Source organism: Balaenoptera musculus, chromosome 12, assembly GCF_009873245.2.
Source record: "Balaenoptera musculus isolate JJ_BM4_2016_0621 chromosome 12, mBalMus1.pri.v3, whole genome shotgun sequence".
Lineage (NCBI taxonomy): Eukaryota > Metazoa > Chordata > Mammalia > Artiodactyla > Balaenopteridae > Balaenoptera > Balaenoptera musculus.
Genome location: NC_045796.1, coordinates 33779601 through 33802981, shown reverse-complemented (window position 1 = coordinate 33802981; position 23381 = coordinate 33779601). Strand labels below are relative to the sequence as shown.

Here is a 23381-nt window from a genome sequence, read left to right as displayed (position 1 = left end):
TTTTATAATTTGCATTTTATATTTAGGTCTATTATCCAATTTGAGTTCATTCCAATACTATTTTTTAATAAACTTTTTTATTTTAAAATAGTTTTAGATTTACAGAAAAGTTGTTGCAAAGATAGTACAGAGATTTCCCATACACTCCATACCCACTTTCCCCTACTGTTAATATCTTGGTATGATATATCTATCACAACTAATGCACTAATATTGATTATTATTATTAACTAAAGACTATGCTTTTTCTTCAGTTTTACTTAATGTCCTTTTATTGTTTCAGGATCCTATCCAGGATATTACATTAAGTCATCATGTCTTCTTAGGCTATGGCTTCTAGATTGTGACAGTTTCTTAGGCTTTCCTTGTTTTTGATGATTTTGACAGTTTTGACAAGTTCATGTATCTTGTAGGATGCCCCTCAGTTGGGGTTTGCCTCATGTTTTTCTCATGATTAGAATAGACATATAGGTTTTTGTGGGGAAGACCACAGAGATAATGTATCATTTTATCACGTCATATTAAGAACCCATGCAATCAATATGTCTTATTACTGTTGATGTTGATCTTGATCACCTGACTGAGGTAGCATTTGCCAGATTTCTCCACTGGAAAATTACTCTTTTTCCCCCTTTCTACACTTCAGTACCATTTTTATCTGCCCATTCTTCAGATTTTGTAACATAAAAAGCCTAGAAATAAGACATCTAAAAGTAAATATCTCCTTGATAAAGTGAGGATGGGGAGGAAAGAGAAATCCTCACCTATTTTTTAACCTTGTCCCCACCAGAAACAGGACTGTCATGGAGACCTTCAATATTCAAGTCAAAATGATCAATTCTTTCTTTGCCTGTGGTCAATCAGCGTGATAATCAAAAGGTGTATTGATACACATGTAATCATAACTAGAGGGCTAGAGGACATAAATATCCATTAATATTGGCTGAGACCCCCCAGTACCTTTATCTCACAGCCATGAATGATTCAGCAGTTGGGCCCAGAGTATAAGTGCAGGGGCCATGAATTCCTATTATCCATGGCTACGTTAGAGGAGATAGTGCCTAAACTAGGAGTGCACATTAGAGTTACGTGGTGCCCAGTCTCACCCCCAAAGGTTGTGATGTATTTGGTCTGAGGCACAGTATGAGCACTGGGACTTTCAAGAGCTTCCAGATGATTCTGATGTCAGCCAAGATTGAAAACTACGGTGAGCCTAGAGGTACCCGGTGCTTCCAGCTCCCTTTCCTCTGGAAAGTGCTTTCACTGCTACAGCCAATCTTTTTGAGAATCCTTTTCTCTACTTTGTTAGCTGGCGAGTCACTTTATCACTAATACATTCTTTATGTTTGTTAAAACATCTGGCGAGTCTGATCCTGCATAGCTGGTGTGAGCTGCCTTCTGTCCTTCAAGTGCTTGTATATTTTGTGCTTATCTTTTTCATGAAGCGATTTAGTTCTCTAATAGCCCTTGGTAAAGAGAATAATATTCCTCCCCCAGATTAACATTTTAAACATTTATTTTATATAATTTAATGTCAAATATTACATAAGCAAAATGTTGTATAATCATGTATCTTTTTCAGTGTATTTTAATTTATTGTCATTCCATTTCCCCCTTGGAATATAAGTTTTTTGAATACGGCAATCATATGTTACATATTCATACTGTCAGACACTATGATTAGTGTGGAATATTGAGATGCTTTTTGATGACGACTCCATATACCTCTGTAGCTACTGTCCTTACCTCCCTCTTTCATTTCACAGCCAAATTTTTTCAAAGACTTCGTCTGCTTTCACTTCGCACTCCACTGTAGTCTAGATTTCCACTCCCAGCCTGCTACTAAAACTATTTCAACAAGGTAATCAGTGACAAGCTGGTCACTAAATCCAGTGGAAACTTTATTTTACTTGGACTTCCTACAGCAATTGCCACTTTTGACCCTATCTTCCTTCTTAACATACTCTCCTCTCTGCTTTTATCTTAATTCTCAGACCTTTCATTTTCAAGCTCTTCCTCTGCCCATCCCTCAAAAGTCAATTACCTTGGGGTCCAGTCCTCAGTCCACACCTCTTCTCACTTGTAAACCCTCTCTTTTGGCTTCGATCGCCACATATATGTTTATGATTAATAAGTCCATATTCTCAAGACAGACTTCATTCTCCTGTTTCAGTCCTGTGTACCTAACTATCAACTGGACATCTCAAATTAAACTCACCATCTTCCTCTTAAAACCCATACTTTCTTCTATTTAGAACACCTCAATGATTTATCCTCCAATATTTACCAGTCTCCCAAAATAGAACTAAACGGTTACTCTTCATTTTACCCCAACCCAATTCAGAGGTCTTCTATTACCTCTCTTCCTAAGTTTTATCTAACTCCAAACAATTATTATTCCTGTGGCAGAGTGAACTTTCTAAATCACAGATCTGATCACATCATTCTCCTCCTTCAAATTCTCCATTTTGTTCATTGACATGTGATGCTCTTTCCTCGTGATCTTAATTCCTCAGCCTCATCTCTTCCCCAACTCATGCTCTGGTTATCTGGACCCTGATGCATTGAACATATAAGCCAGAAACCTAGAAATCTTCTTTGATGCCACTTTCTTCCTTCTCATCCTCCCACTTATTTAACCCATTACCAAATACACTGGGTTCCACTTCTGTGTATAGATCTCATCTTCACTACCCTACTCTCGTCCAGCCCTTAGTTTTGGATTACCACATTAGCTTTCTAGCTAGTCCAGCTTTTATTCTTATTTTCCTTCTGATTGTTCTCCAAGGTATAGCCAGAATGCACTTTTGCTATCCCAAATTTGAACATGTCACTTAAACTAGTCACTAGTGCTTAAACATGTGCTTAAACTAGTGCTTAAACATGTCACTAGTGCTTAAACTCGTCCCCCTGGCTTCTCATTGCTCTTCAGATAAAGGCCAAAGTCTCACTTTGGCCACATCTCACACCACTTTGACCCTGGCCATCTGTACTCCAGCCATGGTATCCTTGAGTTACTTTGTCCCACAGAGCCTTTCCGGACATGTTTTCTTTAGCCTTGAAGTAAATCACTTCCTCCTACATCTTGTTAACTTCTGTTAATTCCAATTCACTTTCTAAACCTCAGCTCCTCGAAGTCTACCTTAAGTCTTCTGTGATATTCCAGGTGTGATGTGATTCCTCCAATCTTGGTATAATTGTGTTATACCACTGTGCTTTTTCTTCAGTTTGTGGTTATAATTTATTTTCATGATCATTAAACAAATACCTCTCTATCCCACCAGACTATACACTCCAAAAGAGCAGGAAGTGTGGGTTTTTTTTCCCCTTACCACAATATTACCAATATCATGTATATAGTAGGTGTTCAGTCAATATTTGTTTAATTAATTAATTAACTAATTGTGAATAATTTTAAAAATAGCATAAAAATAAATGAAAGGTATAGAAACCCACAATAAGCATTAATTTTGAATTTCTCTAAAATGCACTAAAATCAGGCATATAATAATATTGAGTTGAATATTTAGCTTTCTTTGATAAACATCTCTTAACTGTTTATATTTCATAAGGGGTGAATGCAATGTAATAGACTGAACTATATAAAATATCAAAATTTAGCTTTATCTACCTTGTCTCTTACTGTATATTGAAAATCAAATTTAAATGAAGATGAGGCATTTCCAAAATGATGAAACTAGTTTTTAAATGATTTAAGTGCCTACTATATATATATAAACACACATATATATATATATATTTACAATGCCTTATTTATAGTTTTAAAAGGTTTAAGTTGCCAACAATGTTTTTCATTTCTGCTGTTATATTTTAAAAGAGAGAGAGAATTTGTAGAGACGTGGGTAGACCTAGAGACTGTCATACAGAGTGAAGTAAGTCAGAAAGAGAAAAATAAATATCGTATATTAATGCATATATATGTGGAATCTAGAAAAATGGTACGGATGAACTGTTTTGCAAGGCAGAAATAGACACACAGATGTAGAGGACAAACGTATGGACACCAAGGGGGGAAAGTGGAGGTGGTGGTGGTGGTGGGATGAATTGGGAGATTGGGATTGACATGTATACACTAATATGTATAGAATAGATAATAAGAAGTTGCTGTATAAAAAATAAGTAAATAAAATAAAATTTTTAAAAAAGAGAGAGAGATAATGTATAACAAATCACACTTGTTTATTTGGAACTTTCAAAACTGACCCCTGAAATATTTAAGGAGAAATTTCACATAGAACTGACTTATTATCATTCCCCAGGGTCAGTTGATTGTCTCTCTCCTTGTGTGCTGTCTGTCCTAGTAGCTTGTCCTAGTACTTCACTGACCCTAGTACTTCAAAAATATATAGAACCAGTAGTGTTTGAAGATGACCCTAAAGAATATCATGTAAATGATTAGATCTCAAATTTAAATTTAGCAGAAAACCTCTGCAAATGCAAAGGTGGATGGCATCTAAGCAATGTTGTCTACTCAGTAGTTAGATTTGCTCCATTAGATTCTAGTTTTAACATAAAGAAGGCGGAAAATGAAAGACACTAGTAATATCCAACCAAGAAAATTTTGTGCAGATTTCAAGAGGCACAGTGAGAACTGCTTGAGCTAAAGTAAGAAAGTAACAGCTACATTGTTCAGAAGTAAATGAATGTGTGCCTAATGGTAATGCATGCTGCCTAGATATAAATACTCAAAAAAAACCCACAAAGAAAATAAAAGGAAAAAATACCTAGTTGAGTGAACTTGAATGTAAAAAAAGATAATCAAAGGTAAGAGAGATACATGCAAAGCAGTGTGTGAGCTATCATTTACAAAGGAACACTGGAAATATGTAGAACAGAGGTAAAAGAAAGTAAAAATAAGAAAATCTAAGATAGAGAATGAAAGGAAGATTGTACAACATATTAGGATAAATGAGAAGACATTTGTCAAATACTCAAAGGACAAGATAATAGTGAGTTAGAAGGAAGCTGACTAAGGGATGGGGATGGCAATTTAATAAAATACAAGAAGAGCCAAACTGAATCAGGCAGACAGCTCCTATCATGTACTATTTAGCCTTCATCTGTAACATTATCAATAGCCTGTCCTGGATGAAACTGAGTTTTGTAAATTTCACTTTTTACAATCTATTACCACTCCCCATAGGTGATGGTGTATTTGTAATTGCCTTCCTTTATGGAGTCTCTCCTGGGTGGTTTTGACAAGGTGACTCTTCAACTTCATTACTGTGTAATGAAACAGGATTTTTTTTTTTTTTTACCACGCCGCACGGCATGTGGGATCCTAGTTCCCCGACCAGGGATCAAACCTGCACCCCCTGCATTGGAAGGCAGAGTCTTAACCACTGGACCACCAGGGAAGTCCCGAGACATGATTTTTTTTTTTAATGTATCTATATGATGTTCTGATACGGATTTTTAAATACGTTTACTAAAACCTAAAGCTTATGCACTTAAAATACATAAAAGCTGGAGCCATGTCCCTCCTCCCACCCAGAATGCTTAACTTTTTCAAGTATCTTCCTAGTCCTCCTGAATGTTAGCCAAACATAAGTTAATGTTTAATACAGACAGCATACAAGGCTGTGAGACAGAAAATTTGTGTCTTGTCCCCTATTTCCTATATGTGTGAGTTCAGATAAGTCACTTAACCTCTTCATACCTTCATCCTCACCAGTGTGAAAATAGGGATCATGCCCTCTATGTATGTCTAAAGGCAGGAAGAGTAAACGAAACACAAGAGTATTGTCAGCCCTCTGAACACGCATATCAATCTGGGGTACAGCTGAGCCTGACAGTGTAACCCGCTTCTTAGAGTGCTAATATCATAAGTCAATGCCTTTTGGTCCAGGAATCTCACATCTCCTCCTCTCCTGGAGTGCAGCCAAGAGAAGAAGCTCTTTTTGTCTGTGCAGAAGGAAGACTATCTTCTCCCTTAGTAAGTACTGTGCTGGCCATAAAGATTTCTGCCCACCCCCGGCCCCTACCTCCACGCACCCCCACCAGCATGGTATTTGGTGTGCAATCGCAGGTTAGTTTTGAATTACCAGAAGGCCAGTGACTAGAATGCAGCGTGGTTGGGACCAGAGGCGCTCAGGTCTGCTCTCCTCCTAAGCACTCAGCTGTAGCCCTTCAGCAGCAGCTTCCTATAAGGCTCTGAAAAATGTCCAGAAAAAATGCCCAGCCATCCACATTCACTGGTAAGCAAAACACCAGGTATATGGCCAGTTTGAACGGTATCAGAAAGGCATATGGAAAGAGATTTTTCTTTCTCCCAACAGGCTTTAGAACTTCAAAGGGATAGTTTGTTGGATTATTATTACATCAGTCAATCACCCAACATCCTTGACCCCCTACAGTTTGCCAGGCACTGTGCCTGGCACTCGGAGGAATAAAAAAGAGATAAGACATAACCCTAGCCCCCAAGGATTGCGATTCAATAGATATGACGAAACACCTAAAAAAATAATTACCCACAACAGTCACGAATAGTGGTAATGATAGTTGTTTTTGAAAATCTAAGAAAGGAGCGTATGGGTCAAAATCATTGGGGATGCCTTCACAGAGAAGGTGAAGTTGGAAGCGAATCATCTTGGGAGCTGGATTTATTTTGGATAATTGGAGAGGAGTTAGGGAGCAATAGTATGAACAAAGCTTTTTCTGGGAATGTTCCTGGAAAGGTAGGCGATAAGTAGGCAATAAGAATGGCAATAATGTTGACAAGATTAGTTAGGAAATTGTTTAGTCATATATTTAACAACATTCATTCAATATTTGCTGTAAGTGAGACATCATACTAGAAGCTGGATATAAAGTGATGAGCAAACAGACCAAGTTTTTGTCCTCTTAGAGCTTACTTTTTAGTCAGGTAGCCATTACATAGGTATGCCAACACGTAAATAGTAATTCTAAAATGCATGGAACTATGAAGGAAATATTCTTCTGCAGGAAGTTGAGAAACCTAGATAGGTGCCCTGGGGATGGCCACACCAAGAAGAAATACTTATTAAACTGAAAGCTGATGGATGACAAAGATCCAGCCACTAAAGTGTTGAGCAGAAGCTCATTCAAGGCAAAGACAACAGAATATGAGAAGACCCTAAGAAGGGAAGAGATTGGCATATTACATATAAAAGGAAGCCAGGGAAGCTGATTGCATAGGGTCTTAATTATAACATTTTTGACTTATTTCTTATCATGGGTCATGTAGAATTCTTCACATCTTAATATTGGAGTACTCATGTTATTGGTACTGAGTGTGTTAACAATGACTCTTACACATTTTTGTATAAATTAATTTGATAAGTAGAAGTCAAGGCAATGAATATTATCTTGATCATCCAGAATTTTAAAAGGAGAGTGTATCAGTATACATTTATTTTCAAGAAATTAGATGCTTTGAGCATACAAGAGTTGGAAAGCTCGAATGTATGAGTATTTATGGGAATTATTACCTTTTAATAATGTAATTAAGATACTGATGAAGCAAGAAATAAATTTTAGTTCAAATTATAATGTATATTTTCTGTATAGTAAGTGATACTAGTGCTGGTGGTATATTAATTCTTAAGATATTGAAAGATGATAATAATGTAGATCAAATCCCTTATAGGATTCTGTGATATGTGAAAATAGTAGAGATATTATAGAACACAGTAAAATCCAGACTAGACAAACATCTAAAGCAGTTTAGATGACCAACATCTTAAGCAGCTGACCTTAGTAATTCAAAAGCAACATTTTAAAAATTATGTGAGCATACATTTGTGTGGTGTGTATGTGTAAAGAGTTTCTTGACCCAACTGGACCTCGAATTTAAAAGTGAAAATAATTCCAATATTAATGTTTTGGAAGAGTTAATCCAGAGCATTCTAATATATTGATTAACACACGCCAAATCATTTTGTATATATACTGAAACTATAAAGAGGAATTTTTTAAACTTCCATTGGATTCTTTTCCTTTCTTTCTTTTATTTGTGGTGATAACATTTGAAGGTTGAGAAATTAGATGATAATGGTTGGACTTTATATTCTACCTTTTATTTAAAACCTTGAAAACTTTCATGAATTAAACCTCTTATTGCCCCCTGGGAAATCATAAAATGCACTATAATTCCTGCAGCACCTCCTACCATGTTCTGTGCTGGCCAGACATTTAGTTCTAGCTTAACTTCTATTTAAAATCTGTTTATGTATAAAACAATTTAGATTCTCTGGGCATGTCTAAAATGCAAGCACTCTGGTACAAGATTGTGGAGTATTAATACTCTGCCAGCTTGAACCTTTATTTAAATTGTATTGAGGCAGTTTGTGATTCTTTGATTCATTTTCTGTAGTTAGATTATCCCTATTTTTTAGAAAAGGAAGTCATATTTATTAGCATATTCATACACATTAAAAAACGAAGTATAAACCTATTACAAGGTGCTCTAAGCCTTGTAGTACCTGAAACTTGTAATGTTACACATGCCATTTGATTACATATGGTATATCTTAACTATGAACACATTAAATGGATTCCATTGTGTCAAATGATATTTTCAATGTGAATAAGGGTGAAACAATATGAGGATGATCTTTGGGAGGTGGGGCTGTTGTAGAGTTCTGTTCTATTTTGTTGACAGTAATATATGGTCCTGTGATTACTGGAATCTTTTTTGGTGATGTCATATGGGGAAAGTTAACATTTATTCTTCTTTAACATTTTATTAGATCTTTACAGTGTTATAAAACAAGCATTTACTACTTAGTAGCTAAGCATTCCCTTTCTTTGTTTCTTTAATTAATGTATTGATCTAAACGGAATCTATAGGATCAAGCTGATTGAGACAGGTTGTCTGTGCCTCTTTCGAGAGATCATTGCTACACTCCACACTTTTTCAGTAAATAAAATATGGGCAAAACGGCAACATGTGCAGGCTGAAGAGTCCATTAAAGACTTTTGGCAATAGTACCTTAAAAATATTTCAAAAATAATTCTGCTTTATGGCTTCTTCTGTGCCATTGCGTACAACGAGGGTTTTAAAAAGACCAAATACAGCTCTCTGATTTCCATTTAATGGAAGAAGTAATAAAGTTTGATTGTATATTTGAGCACGGGGCGTCATTTCCAGTACATCTGATCAATAATTCATCAATTTCCTTTGGCTCAAAGTAATATTTGAAAGAAGATGCAGCCGGTGAGAGCTTATCTAGCTGTAGCTTCATCATCTCTATTAATGATGCTTTTCCCGAATTTGCTTCATTAGGCTACCAAAGTGACAGCAGATGGCGAGCAAACTGGGCAGGATGCAGAGAGGACCAACACGAGAGCAGACTCCTTAGGAGAATTCATTAAGGACCTGGCCCAGCATGCAGAAGGTATTAGAAAAGTCACAATTTAATCATTATTTCTCCTAACAGGAAAAGAAAAAAAGGATTGCACAGGACTGGGATTTCTCTAGTAAGAGATGACATTTCTAAATTTGAGGGTTGGATTTTTAAAAACTTTTTTGATCAAGATATTCAAGGGCATTATCAACTGAGAATCTACAGCCTACAGGGTTAAATTTGTGACAGAAGTCAGTGAATTAGGAATTATGAGTACAAAATAGCAGTAAATTGAATGCATTCCTTTATGAATGCTCTGATCCTTGAGGAATGGCTATTGTGATCAAATATGATTAAATTAGTTAATGGGCAACTTATCCTCTGCTATGGTGCTGTTTTTGTATTCAGAACTATTTAAAAGATCCTTGATTTTTTTAAAAAAAGTTAATTTTATCATTCTGCTCAGTACCTTAAAGCAGCACTTTAATTTCTCAAAATGGCTTTTAAATACTTGGTACCGGTTTTTAATGAACATCTGTTGCTTGGGATTTGGATGTGCTACCTTACCAGAAGCTCTACTGCATTTAGTCCACAATTCTCAAGGAGTTAGTTCTTGGCATCTGCCAATCTGATTTGAGAATCAAAGTGGAAGCCATTTTTAGGCAAAAGCCCAGATTAAGAAACTCAAAGAAAACAGATAATGCAAAAAGAAAAAAGAAAAAAAAAACCCTCAAAAAACAAAACAACAACAAAACATTAGTTCTTAAATATCTACTAATATATAATAAGCATGCATGCGTGTTGAGAAAATAGGAAAAAATGTTTTCTTTTTGCTTTAAAAGTAAAACATTTTTATTGCTCTATAATGTTATACATTTTAGATACTTTGCTTTCTAATATAGCCAAATAAATCAGGACGTGAGAACCTTCAAGGCATATCCTGACAGGTCAGTCTTAGGAATCACTGGCCAAGAAGAGACAGAAACTTCCAAAGATTCCCCACAGCAAGAAACAACAGAGTTTTAATCTGAGGCATAATCTCAGGCAAGACATGTCAGGATCCAAAACAGAAGTTACTCCTACCAAAAAAATCTCAGTTAATTCGTTGTGGTTTCTCCTCTGCTAGATGAAGTTGTCGTCCTTTCCCTGTTTTTATCTTCCAGTAATGTTATTTGAAAGTATCCACCCTCCCTTCCTCCCACCAAAAAAATCCCATTGCAGATAGAGCAGATTCACTCTACCTGGATCCCTGAAGACATTAGTCAGTACTCCAGGGACTTTCCTTTTCCTTCCAACTCAGTCTCAAACACTAACACCCAGCAGCCTATCCTAGGAACTAATCTTGATCATTTCAATCAAACGTTGCTACGTAAGAATAAATCCTAATACACGTTTCCGATAGACTCCAGTACCAGCACTGCCTACTTTATCTACATCTTTGTGCGTGCCACAAAGGCACCAGCAGGGGGCAGAGTGGAGATGATATTTAACCCAGGCTTGGCTCACCATCCACAATCTATCAATCAAAGAAAGGGGTTATGTCATCAAAGGTGTCTCCCATTTCCTACATTGTACATCAGTCAGGTGGTCTGGCTGTGTCTGTCCAAATGGGGCACCTTTTTCTAATTCGTGTGAAGTGCCATGTGGATAGCTGTGATCCTATACCCGAGGACAATGTGAATACTACTCTCTTCTTCCACCAGGTACTAACGTAAATGATAACAAAAATGGTAACCACAGCTCTTTGTAAAAGAACTTTGACAGAATTAATCTAACTATTAAAATTTCATGAAAATTCAAATTTGAATATGCCAGAGTTAAATCGTAAAGGGTTTACATATATATAACAAGGCTTGGATGTCTAGGGGATTTTTTTAAAAAAAGAAAACTCACTAAAAACTTTGAGTTATACAACATACCTATACTTTTTTTTCCCCTCTCGAAGCTATAATAATGGTGGATAATCATCAGTGTTTTTATTTGTATTAGTTGTAATAAATTGCTGTGGGAAAAGTGCATGCTTCAGCCTGGCATTTGTCTATTTCAGTTTACTTTTTAGATAGATGAAATACCTTACTCATACTATATTCCATTATAAGTCATAGCCGCTATATAGAAATCAACTTCTATTAATCTGAGGCGTTCTTATCTCACTCTAATTTTATAAAGTCTATTGTGCTATGACTCCTGATTCGATCATGAATAAACTATATTTTATTCCACACACTATTAGAATTAATGAGTGAATGTATATAAACCCATTAGCATATGTTCTGATATATAATAGGACTTAAGAAATGCTGGACACCCTTCTTTCCTGTTCTTCAGGTCACAATAGTATTAGTCATTCATGATAAATTTACCCGTTATAGGATATTTTTCTCAGGTTCAGCATGAAAAACAGCTTTGCTTCTCCTGAGGAATTTATTTATATAGTTTGTATGGTATAGATACTGTATACCTCTTAAAATACTCCTTTTTATCCTGATGCGTTGGCTACTAAGATACTTCACACTAGATTTAGGATCCACTGCCCTGGACATTACAGCATGCCTGTCTGTCTAGTAACTCTTTGCCTGATTTACATTAATTTTTTTATCTTTGCCCCATTTCCTTTATATTTATTTTATCTTGTTTTAAAGATATTTTAAAATGACTTTAAATTCCCTTTGTAATAAGTTAGAAAGAAAAGATAATTAAATTTAAAAGATGTGTTTATGTTGCAAGTATTTTTAATACTGTTGAAAACATACTGAAGTGATAATGTATATCTTGGGATAATAGACTACATAACACATTTATCTTTAGTTTAAAAGTACTCAGAGAAGTTCCAAATTCCATGTATAGAAGCAAAGGAGCAATCAGACCTCTTCTATTAAAATAATGCTGCTTTCTTAATATAGCATCATTTTGCTAAGGCAGTTTTTGTGTACCCTAATAATTTCTTCTGGTTGCTTACATATTGCTTTAATTTAAAAGAAATGATGCAATCCATCTTTTCCTTTTCTCACTCCATCATTCTTTTTCCACCTAATTCTTCTCTGTAGAAATTTAGCTGTGAGATTAGACCACAAAAGAAATAGTGAAGCTGCATCTCACATTCCTTCCTTCCTCAATACCACCTAGGCCCAGGACCTAAATTCCATCAAATTTCCAAAAACGTCTTTAAGCAAAGTTCATTTATGTATTCATTTAATAATGAAAAAACATACAGCTTTGTCAGGTTGGAAAGTGGGGCTTATCCCTTTCATTTAAAAAAAAATGTGAAGACAAATGATGTCATTGGTTACTTACATGCTACAATTTGTTAAAATCAGCTGTACAGATAGGCATGCACTCAAACCAAAGGATGGAGCTGTATCATCAGTAGAGCCAAATCTACTACTACCTTTCTTGAAATCTAAAAAGTAGAAACCTTCTTACATTTAATCATTAACATTCTAACATGGCTTCCCCATAGTCTGCTGGACCAAGGAGCTTTCCAATCAATAGCGCATAGTCACCATGTTTCCTTAGCAAGAATGACATGGCCTAGGTGATATCTTACTAATCATAGTGGTGGAATCTTAAGAAGGTTCTTTGGTATATGTCAAGGGATGACTATGAAGTAGTCAGCCAGAAAGTAGGCACCCTCACCTACTTCTAATAGCACCTGAGCAATAATTTCTACCACAGGGCTAAGAATGGCCATATTTGTTCTTTAAAAGACCTGATTTAGATTGTTCTGCAGATTAAACTATGGCTATCAGAAATAACAAGTTGACTGCAGCAATTTTCTAAGCAAAGACATTTATCATTAAAAAAGAATTAGAGGGGCTTCCCTGGTGGCGCAGTGGTTGCGAATCTGCCTGCCAATGCAGGGGACACGGGTTCGAGCCCTGGTCTGGGAAGATCCCACATGCCGCGGAGCAACTAGGCCCGTGAGCCACAATTACTGAGCCTGCGCGTCTGGAGCCTGTGCTCCGCAACAAGAGAGGCCGCGATGGTGAGAGGCTCATCGCAATGAAGAGTGGCCCCCACTTGCCTCAACTAGAGAAAGCCCTCGCACAGAAACGAAGACCCAACACAGCCATTAATTAATTAATTAATTAATTAATTAATTTTAAAAAAAAGAATTAGAAAGATGCATTTTTGAAAGGGTAGAATTAGAGATTGAAACTTAATTTCTTCTACTAACCCAATATTCTCAAACTCTAGGTGCATCAGAAGATCCTGGAGGGCTTGTTAAAAACACAAATTGCTCGTCCACACCCCAGACTTTTTGACTCAATAGGTCTGTGATGGGACCTGAGAATATATATTTCTAACAAGTTCCCAGGTGATCTGATGTTGCAAATTTGGGGACCACATTTCAGAACCACTGTACTAACCCACCATGCCACATCCCCATGGCTGGTCTACTTTGCCTAACTGTGTGCACTTTTCTCAGGAGCTCTTGTCATACGACCCTTGGAACAGCTCCCACCAGTGTTAATCAGAAAAGTTTCTCCAAGAATAGAAATGAGTTTTGAAAATTCTTTAGGTCTTAAAGAGGTCTTAGGATACAGCTTTGAATGGTAGAAACTGTCTCTTGGCCAACCCATAGCCTTTATTCTGGGAATTTTCATAGGTAATATTATATAATAGAAATAGGGTTCAGAAGACAAAAGAGTTCAGAAAAACACCTCTCTTCATCTTGCTAAATTAATGCTCCATAGAACACACTTCAGGAAAAGTTGGTCTAAAACTAAGGTAGAACTGTGTACATGTTTCAGTTCACCAATTTGTCAAACTATTATTTGACATAGAAGTCTTTTTTCAAATGAAATCTTGCCCAGAACACCAACCTATAAAACAGATTCTTGGCAGAATAGATATCATTTGTAGAATACCTGAAGTGCCTGGAGAATCCTAATATTCCAAAGAGCACAGTTTGAAAACCTATTTAGTGCATAATAAACACAGACTCTTAGGATGGCTGTTATGGCTGGAAGGTATCTGTGAGCCCTAATGCATAATGCCTGTCCGTAGATGGGGGCTCCTTTCCTCATTCCTTTACACAGATCAACACAGAGCTGTGTGGAAGTACAAGGGCAGGTTCGTTATGAGAGATCTCATCACTGATAGTGTTTCTATACTCAGGGTTTTAAAATTGAATATGATTGTGTCTTATCAGCAATGCAGACCTTGCATTTTCAGCTTCCAAGTGTTATGCTATATGTCTCATTTTTTACCTCTTACCTGAAGAAGGTTTGAGCTATTTGTTTACTTTATTTCTTCCTTTTGGGGTAGAAACACTGTTTTAATTACTGTGTCCCCCTAAAAGCAATATAATATGAAGAAATATGTCACATTTCCTTGTTTGTTATGGATCGTTATAGCAACTACCTCTCTGTTTCCCAGCAGGAACACCCATGACAAACAACATTTCTCTTGGAGATGGTGGAGAAGAGCAGATGCTGGGTGCCATTTTTGCATGTGGCATTTAGTTTACTAATTGGCAAAATTTGTTTTACCCCCTGCAGCTGTAAGTGAAAAAGCTGTAAAACTAAATGAAACTCTAGGAATTCAAGACAAGGCCTTTGAGAGAAATTTGCAAGAGCTTCAGAATGAAGTTGATAAGATGATGACAGAACTGAGGAGGAAAAATCTAGACACACAAAAGGAAGTTGCTGAAGATGAGTTGGTGTGAGTAGAAGCTCTGTTACTTTTACATTTGATAAACTGAGCTTTCCAAATTGTTGTTTAGAGATTTCTAAATTTTCCATCACATATCAGTAGGAGATACTTTGTTCTTTATTTATTTTTCATCTACTTAGTTATAATTTGTCTTGCTCTAAAACAGATCAAAGGCATGTTTATACCTATATAAATAATCAAGTAAATGATCTTTTTTTGGTGCTGTCCCTTCTGCAATTAGGCTAATGGTCTTGCTTTATTAATTTCCATTATTAGGGCCTTTAAAACTATTAATTGTTTTTGTTTTAATAAAAATATCTTTGGATAAATAAAGTTATGAATTTAACAGGCCATCCTACACATTTTGTCATCTTAGGAAATACTGAACAGAAGAATTGTCAAATAATACATGCCTAATACAATGAAATAAAGTTTGGGAATTTGAGGTTGTGACTAATGATAGTGATTTTACTAATGCCAATGAATTCCTGTGACCGTACACTCAATAAAAAAATACATTTTTACATTCATAGTCAGCTAACTTCAAAGTGATGGTGTTAGTAATAATCAAATAGTATATACTAAATCAGCAACATTAGCAACACCTGAGAACTTGTTAGAAATACAAATTATCAAACCCCACCCTAGACCTACTGAATCAGAAACTTTTGGGATGGGGCCCAGCAATCTGTTTTGACAAGTTCTTCGGGGAATTATGATGCCTTTTAGTTTGAGAACTACTGTTCTTCAAATATTTAGCCTCCTTAAAGGGCTCAGATATTATCCCTTTAGGAAAACCATTAAGTTGAATCCAGGAAACTCCCAGAACACTCAGTTCAAAGGAAAAGAAAAGTAGGTCAAAATTATATCATACTAGCATGTCAACAGCATGGCGCTATATTCACAGTTTCTAACCAAACATATCAATATTCATATCTTATATTCAAAGTAACAGAGAAAATATCTCATGGTTAATCAGGTAGATTTTATTTTTGGTGTGTGAAGTAAATCATAAAACTGATTTCATCAGCCAGATTATGAGAATAACATGAGATCCTTTCCAAATGAAAATGTTATATTACTAATCAATTTAAAATGTGTGGATTTTTTTGTTCTTTAGTTTTAATTATAAATGCTCTTGCCACTTTTCAGCTATCAGTTTTCAACTTGGTTTAGCACACAGTCAACCTGCCTTAAATATTGTTTCTAATTTTTCCATACTTTTAGTGTTAGCATTTCTTTGTAACACTGTTTAATACCAATAAACCCTGAGGCAGTGGCAAGGGCTCATTGTCTCTTATTGGGCTGGGGTGTTTATAGAGCTGCAGAAGGCCTTCTGAAGAAAGTGAAGAAGCTGTTTGGAGAATCCCGAGGGAAAAATGAAGAAATGGAGAAGGCCCTCCGGGAGAAACTGGCAGACTACAAAAGCAAGGTTGATGATGCTTGGGACCTGTTGAGAGAAGCCACAGATAAAATTAGAGAAACTAATCTCTTATCTGCAGAAAACCAGAAAAACATGACTGCTTTGGAGGTGAGTCTTAGAGGCTCTTTTATCTGAATCTGGGAGCACGGGGTGGGAGTTTGACCATGGCAGAGTAAGTCAAGTTGATGCAAGTTGATGCACACGTACGAAATCAAGTGTGACAACTCTGAAAGGAGACTTCTAAGAAGCAGAACAGGGAATGATCCTTCTTTTTGTTTTTTAATGAATGACCATTGCCCATATAATCAAATAAAATTTAGATAACTTAAACTATTTAAGATTTTTAAGGGCAGAATGGTACAGTGGAATGAGATCTTTACTGGGAGTCAGGGGTCCTTGGTCTTAACGACAACTGTGCCACTAACTAGAAGTACTAGTGTGAACAAGTCAGTTAAAGTCTCAGAGCATCGGTCTCTCAACTATACAATGAGTGCATTATACTAGGGTGTATCCAGAGTTTCTTCAAATACTAATACCATATGATTGTACAGTCCACCCAACCTGATCCACAAACCATGGTTTAGGCATCCGGCCGCCATAAGTCACAGAAGTGCCAAGGATTTTCTAATGGAATTGGGGCACAGAAGAAACAGCTCACTGAGAGACCAGAGCCTGGGAAAATTTTGGTTCTCTTCTTTGCAACATGTTCTCTGAAAATGATATTTTACAACGGACTAACATGAGCAGATCAAGTCTGAGTTATTTTTTGTCTCCTTTTCCTCAGACAAGAGATAGTTCTCTCCTCAAGCAATGATAGGCAGCTTCTGCCTTTTTTAGAGTGCTAATGAAGCTAGAACTAAAACAGATCCTTCCATCCATTCCTTCCTTTCTCCCTTCCTTCCTACTTCCCTTCTTTCCTTCTCTCCTTCCTTTCTCTCCTTCTCTTTCTTTCTCTCTCTCTCTCATTTCTTTCTTAATATTTAACGGCAAACTGATCACTTTTCCCTACAGTGAATTCAGCACATATGATGGCACAAACCTGTATTTAGCATTAAAAAAAAAAATAACTTCCTCACCAGAAACAAACTTACCTTTTGTTCTTTTCAAAGTATTTGACCCCAACAGATCTGAAAACAGTGGCAGACCTTTATCTCTTCTAACATAAAATTTTACCTGCAACTATAACTGAACACTCTCTGGCATATATTATGCTCTCAAAACTGTTCATGGAATGACAGTTGAATAAAAAGAATCTGGATTTTTTTATCCATTCATTTCTTTCCATTTTCCTTTGGATTAAGAAGTAAAAGGATGAATTAATTTTTTAAAAGAATTGTTTTCTGGTTCCCTCTCCTGGGACTTAGCCTTGTCATTTAGATAGAGGATTGAGAAGACTCACTGATGTATCTAATCTTAACCAATTTGGAATCTACTGACATGCTGGCAATATTAAAGAAAAAGCACTGTCTTGTTAAGCAGGATGCTAGGCTGCCTTCATATCACAGGCTCCCGCATGATTCATCTTGCTCGGTGATACACCAGTGGTGTAACTTACCCGGAGGTGCACCACTCCATTTTATGGCAACAGTTTAAGAAATCAAAATTACCTGTGTAGAAAGTATAATAAGCATCTGGGAAGTGTTTCAGGAAGAGTTGTAGTGGCACACTAAATGGTGCTTTTAGCTATTCCTTCATTTTAGTGATGTTTAAAACCAAGAGCCATCATTCTTGGGTACCCCTAGAGAAGCCTGGAGCTTATGTAGTCAGTATTGAAGTGTAAGTTGTCCTTCTTGTATTTTCATTTTACACATGATGCTTAACTAAAGACTTGTTTAAAACTTACTAGAATAAATAGATAAACTGACTAAATTAATATGAATAAGGCAGAGCTTATTTAAGGTTGCTTGCCAAGGCCGATTAAGGTTGATTGCCAAGGTTGATGCTAGACTGGCCAATAAAGCATCACCTGTTTAGAGTTTGCTAAACAGATGCATCCCCTGGGCTCCCACCCAGAATCTGAGGTAGCTGGTCTGAGGTGTGGTCCAGGGTCCATATTCTAAAACATCCCCTGGGTTAATCTGATGTACATATAGATTTTAAAAGAACTGATAATGTTGTATCCATTTGATTGAGTAATTAGTTGTGCTTTAAATAAATGACTTCATTGAGCCTGTGCCCACAAAAAGGTGATATAATTAAGACCCAACGCATTTTTTTTTTAATTTAAGGAAGTAAGCATGTAATTTTTATTATTAAAAACATTTATCAAGCCCCTACTAAGTTCAGGAAATGTACTAAACAAAAACTGAGTATATCGAACACTGGTCCTCATGGTGTGGTCCTTGGAACAGCAGCATTAACATCACCTAGACACCTGTTAATAATGCAGATTCTCAGGTTCCCCCCAAACCTATCAACTCAGAAACTGGGAGTGGAGCCCAGCAACCTGTGTTTTTAAAATCCTACCCATGATTCAGATGCAGCCTTAAGCTTCAAAGACACTGATATTGATATAAGAAATAAAACACCACCTCTGATGACTTCAGGTGACTTGTATTTAGTGGGAGGCTCACACAAGTAAACTAGTCTGTACACTACAGGAGTTATCATGGAGGTATGCAAAGGAAGGGCATCGAAATCACCCCTGGATTTAGGAAGGGCTTCATAGAGGACTTGACACATATGATAAGTCCTGAAGGGTAAGCTGTAATGAGTCAAAGTAGAAGAGGAAGAACATTCCAGAAATAGGAAAAAAAAAAAACATGCAAACATATAGACATTTTGGAGAAATGTCATTGATTTGATAGGATTGGAATAAAGACTGCCTGTGAACTAGTGAGGGGATAGAAAGCCAACGAAGACAGAGAGGGTCCAGACCTTGAGTTATAAGAGAACTGCATTCTGAGAGCTAAGCTGAGGAATTTGGTTTTATCCTGAAATCTATCAGAAGCAATTGAAATATTGGAGTCATGGATTAAAATTATATTTTGGGGACTTTCTGAGTGGTTCATGTAAACTCGAGGATTGGTTTTGTATTGGAAAATAGTGGGATATAAGGCTAGGAAAGCAGGCAGGAATAATATGCAAATGTCTGTTAGACACCTACCATTATCAAGATGCTATTGGTAACCAGTGTGTTAGAGGCTGAATAGGAATGATTTCTGGCCTCAGAGAACTTACGATTTCCTGAAAATTCAGGCATTTTAACCTTTCATTATATGTAACACTGTGATTAATATGGGCTTGGAGAATCAAACACCAAAACGATGGCGTCATAGAAGTTGATAGAAATGATGGCGCATCATGAGCAGAAACACAGAGCTCTAGAAGTATGATCTTAGGAAATGTCGAATAGAGCAGTGACGCTTGTTCGTAAGCTACATAAGTCTGTAGCAGAAGATGGCTCTGAAAATGGGCCTTCGGAGCCAGATCACAGAAGGCTTTGAATGCAACTTTCTAGAACAGGACAGTGTTAGAATGCCATTTCCAGCAATGGAGAAAAGGCAGAGGAAACCGTGGGCGGAGGGGCAAAGAGAAGATGAGCAATTCAATTAAGCAAAGTAATGTGTTTTGAGCAGTCTGTCCCCAAATTTACCGTTATGACCTTGAACAGGAAGGAGTTGGAAGAAAGGGAAGAATGAGTTGCTAGATAAAGATAGACAGGAAGATAACTTTTGTAAGTTCTTAATCCACCCCCCAGTAACCCCCCTCAACAACAACAAAAAAAAACAGGTGTTAAACTTACAAAGCTCTGGAATGAATTAAGATCTAATCAGAAGTTAAAAGTAGAAATACAACAACTTTGGTGTCTAATCAGAATCACTTAACAATTATGCTTGTGGTATACACTTGGAGAATAATTCTCCCTAAACATGAGCCCCCCTTTTTCTCCTCAAATCTCAAAGCTTCCTATCTTTAAGTATTTTATATCCTACATCCTTCTCTATCCATTCCCTGTCTTTATTTATTTTTATAGCACTCATCATTAAAAATACATTATACATTAATTCATTCAATTTTTAATTATACATTAAATTCATTCAATTTTTTTCCCTCCAGAAAGCCATGAGAAACATGTCTTCTGGCCCACTGTATCTCCAGGGCAGAGAATAGTACCTGGCACAAAGACAGAACAGAAATGTTCTTTCTCAATGAAGAAAGTACTATAAAGCAAACACAAATAAGTGTTATATCGATGCTTTTATCAATATTTAGGAGCTCCAAATCTTCATCTTTCCTTGGTTCAAAGCTAGATTTCATTAGTGTCTAATCTGAAATTAGCCACCACTGAAATCTCTTTAATCCCTAGATCGTTTCTGCTTCAGTGTGATAAAAAAAAAGCACATTTTGATCTTTGCATAACAATGGGTTCCTTAAAGTGACTCAAAGAGAGCTTTTATAAAGATTCTAACTCACTGCTTAATTGAAACCGAAATGAATGTAGCTCTTCACCTCACATACAGGTGGAAATATTCTCCCTCCTATTGATACAGCATTTTGTTACCTTGATTTATAAATACAAACAAGCCATGCTAAAGAAAGTTTCTTGAATGTCTGTCCAGGGTCAATTTTAAATCAGTTCATACAAAAGCTAAGGGCTAAAATTGATAGTTATATAAGAGTGTCAGACCTTTGGAAAATAAGATATGCCTTATAACCAGGAACATCAGGACTACCTCTACATTTGCTGTTCGTGAAGGGAGAATGAAATTTCTCTGATTTAGCCAGGCATGGGAGTAGCTGAATGAACCGAGAGTCACCAGTGCAAACAGAACTATTTATTGAGGAAACTCTTCTAGGTACTGGAGATAAAGTGATACAAAGACTGTTTTATCGAATTTATATTATAGTGAGAAAGATAGTCACTAAACCAATAAATAAGCATATAATATGGCCATAAAGTCTGCAGCATGGGCTAATATGCATAATAAGTGACTTGTTCTCAGTATATTGCCTGATGAATTAAATGTTATCCTTCGTCCACTAGGTCCAGCTCAATGGGCTGTACATTTCTTCTCCTCCCTATGCATGCATCTTGTGATGAATTGGTGTCTGATAATCATTAAATAGCCTGTGCTTTTAGCAACTCTTAGAAGAAGCAATCAAGATGGTTCAATCTATACAAAAAATAAAATTGTATTATCTATGTTTCTATAATCGATGGCCACCCTATAAAATATAATTCAGATAAATGAGTTCTAGGAAAAAGAAAATAAAATAATTATAATAGTTAACAATTCTGTAGTGTTCACTGTGTGCCAGGCTGTGTTCTAAACCAATTTCTCTCAAATTTTATTGTGTATATCAATCACTTAGGGTTCTTGTTAAATGCAGATTCTGAGTTGGTAGTTCCCAGAAAGGCATTGAGATTGTGCATTTCTAAGAAGCTTCCCAGTGATGCCAGTACTGCTGATCAATGGGCCATATTTTGAGTATTGAGGGAGAAAGCATTTTACATGAAGCTAAATGGAGGAGGAAACAAGGCAAGGAACTGGGGAAGGGCACATGGTGAAGGCAACTGCAACTGTAAAGGCTCAGAGGCAGGATTAAGATATGTGTACTGGCAGCAGATTGAAGTGGTTGGTGAAGAGGTAGAGAAAGTAGGGTGTGAAATTAGCACTATCCAATGCAAATAAGAAGTGTGATTTCCACAATTGGAAAGTCAGTGCTTTCACAGCTCAAGACGGAAGCTCTATCATTAGGTAGACTGGGATTCAAATCTTAACTACACTGTACTAACTGTGTGACCTTGGGTAAATCACTTAACTTGTTCAATTTTCTATTCATTTAAAAGGTGATAAACACAGGACGTGTGTTAGTATAGAATTAAATGAGGAAAGCTTATAAACTACCTGGCACATACTGAAATCTAAATGAATATATAAACTAGCATTGTTATTTATATAAAAAGTGTAAATGGCAAAGGCTTAAAATTATAATTGATGCAGTTAAATCCACAGGTAAAAAGGTGATAGAAAGAATGAGTCAGAAATAGAAAGAAAAAAAAAGGCAAAGTTATGTTCCAAACAGAAATAACACTATTTCTTTCTCATTGATTTTACTCTTCTAGACTAGGAGTGAGTTTCATGTGGTTTGAGACAAGCTATCAGTTTCAAAGAAAAATTAGAGTCTGCTCTCTATTTTTTTTTTAAAGGATTTATATGTATTTCAAAGAAGTGAGGAAGTACTTACAATGATAAGTTTTTTTGTTTTGTTTTTAACTTTTGGGTTTATTTATTTATTTATTTATGGCTGTGTTGGGTCTTCGTTTCTGTGTGAGGGCTCTCTCTAGCTGAGGCAAGTGGGGGCCACTCTTCATCGCGGTGCACGGGCCTCTCATTATCGCGGCCTCTCTTGCTGCGGAGCACAGGCTCCAGACGCGCAGGCTCAGTAATTGTGGCTCACGGGCTTAGTTGCTCCGCGGCATGTGGGATCTTCCCAGACCAGGGCACGAACCCATGTCCCCTGCATTAGCAGGCAGATTCTCAACCACTGCGCCACCAGGGAAGCCCTGCTTGCTTGTTTATGGAACAGTCCATTAAGTTTATTCTTCCATGTTAGAGTTTCTCTTTTTTTTGAAAAGTACTTCCCCTGTTTCCTTTGAAATCCCACTTCTGGGCTTCCCTGGTGGCACAGTGGTTAAGAATCCGCCTGCCAAGTCAGGGGACACGGGTTCAAGCTCTGGTCCAGGAAGCTCCCACATGCCACAGAGCAACTAAGCCCGTGCACTACAACTACTGAAGCCTGTGCGCCTAGAGCCCATGTTCTGCAACAAGAGAAGCCACCGCAACGAGAAGCCCGCACACCGCAACGAAGAGTAGTGCCTGCTCGCCGCAACTAAAGAGAGCCCACACGCCGCAACTAAAGAGAGCCCACGCGCAGCAACGAAGACCCAACGCAGCCAAAAATAAAATTGATTACTTAATTAATTTAAAAAAATAAAAAATAAAAAAAAAAAAATCTCACTTCTT

The 23381-nt window shown here is 36.8% G+C and overlaps 1 protein-coding gene across 7 annotated transcripts in view; it reads left to right on the top strand.

The window, feature by feature from the left end:
* Nucleotides 1–23381, top strand: part of LAMA2 (laminin subunit alpha 2) — a 603913-nt gene that overhangs the window by 470559 nt on the left and 109973 nt on the right. For all 7 annotated transcript variants that reach the window (XM_036871358.1, XM_036871360.1, XM_036871357.1 and 4 more), the window contains 3 exons: nt 9269–9380; nt 14834–14996; nt 16308–16518. In XM_036871358.1, the coding sequence (XP_036727253.1) occupies nt 9269–9380; nt 14834–14996; nt 16308–16518 (486 nt within the window). The remainder of the gene's footprint in view (nt 1–9268; nt 9381–14833; nt 14997–16307; nt 16519–23381) is intronic.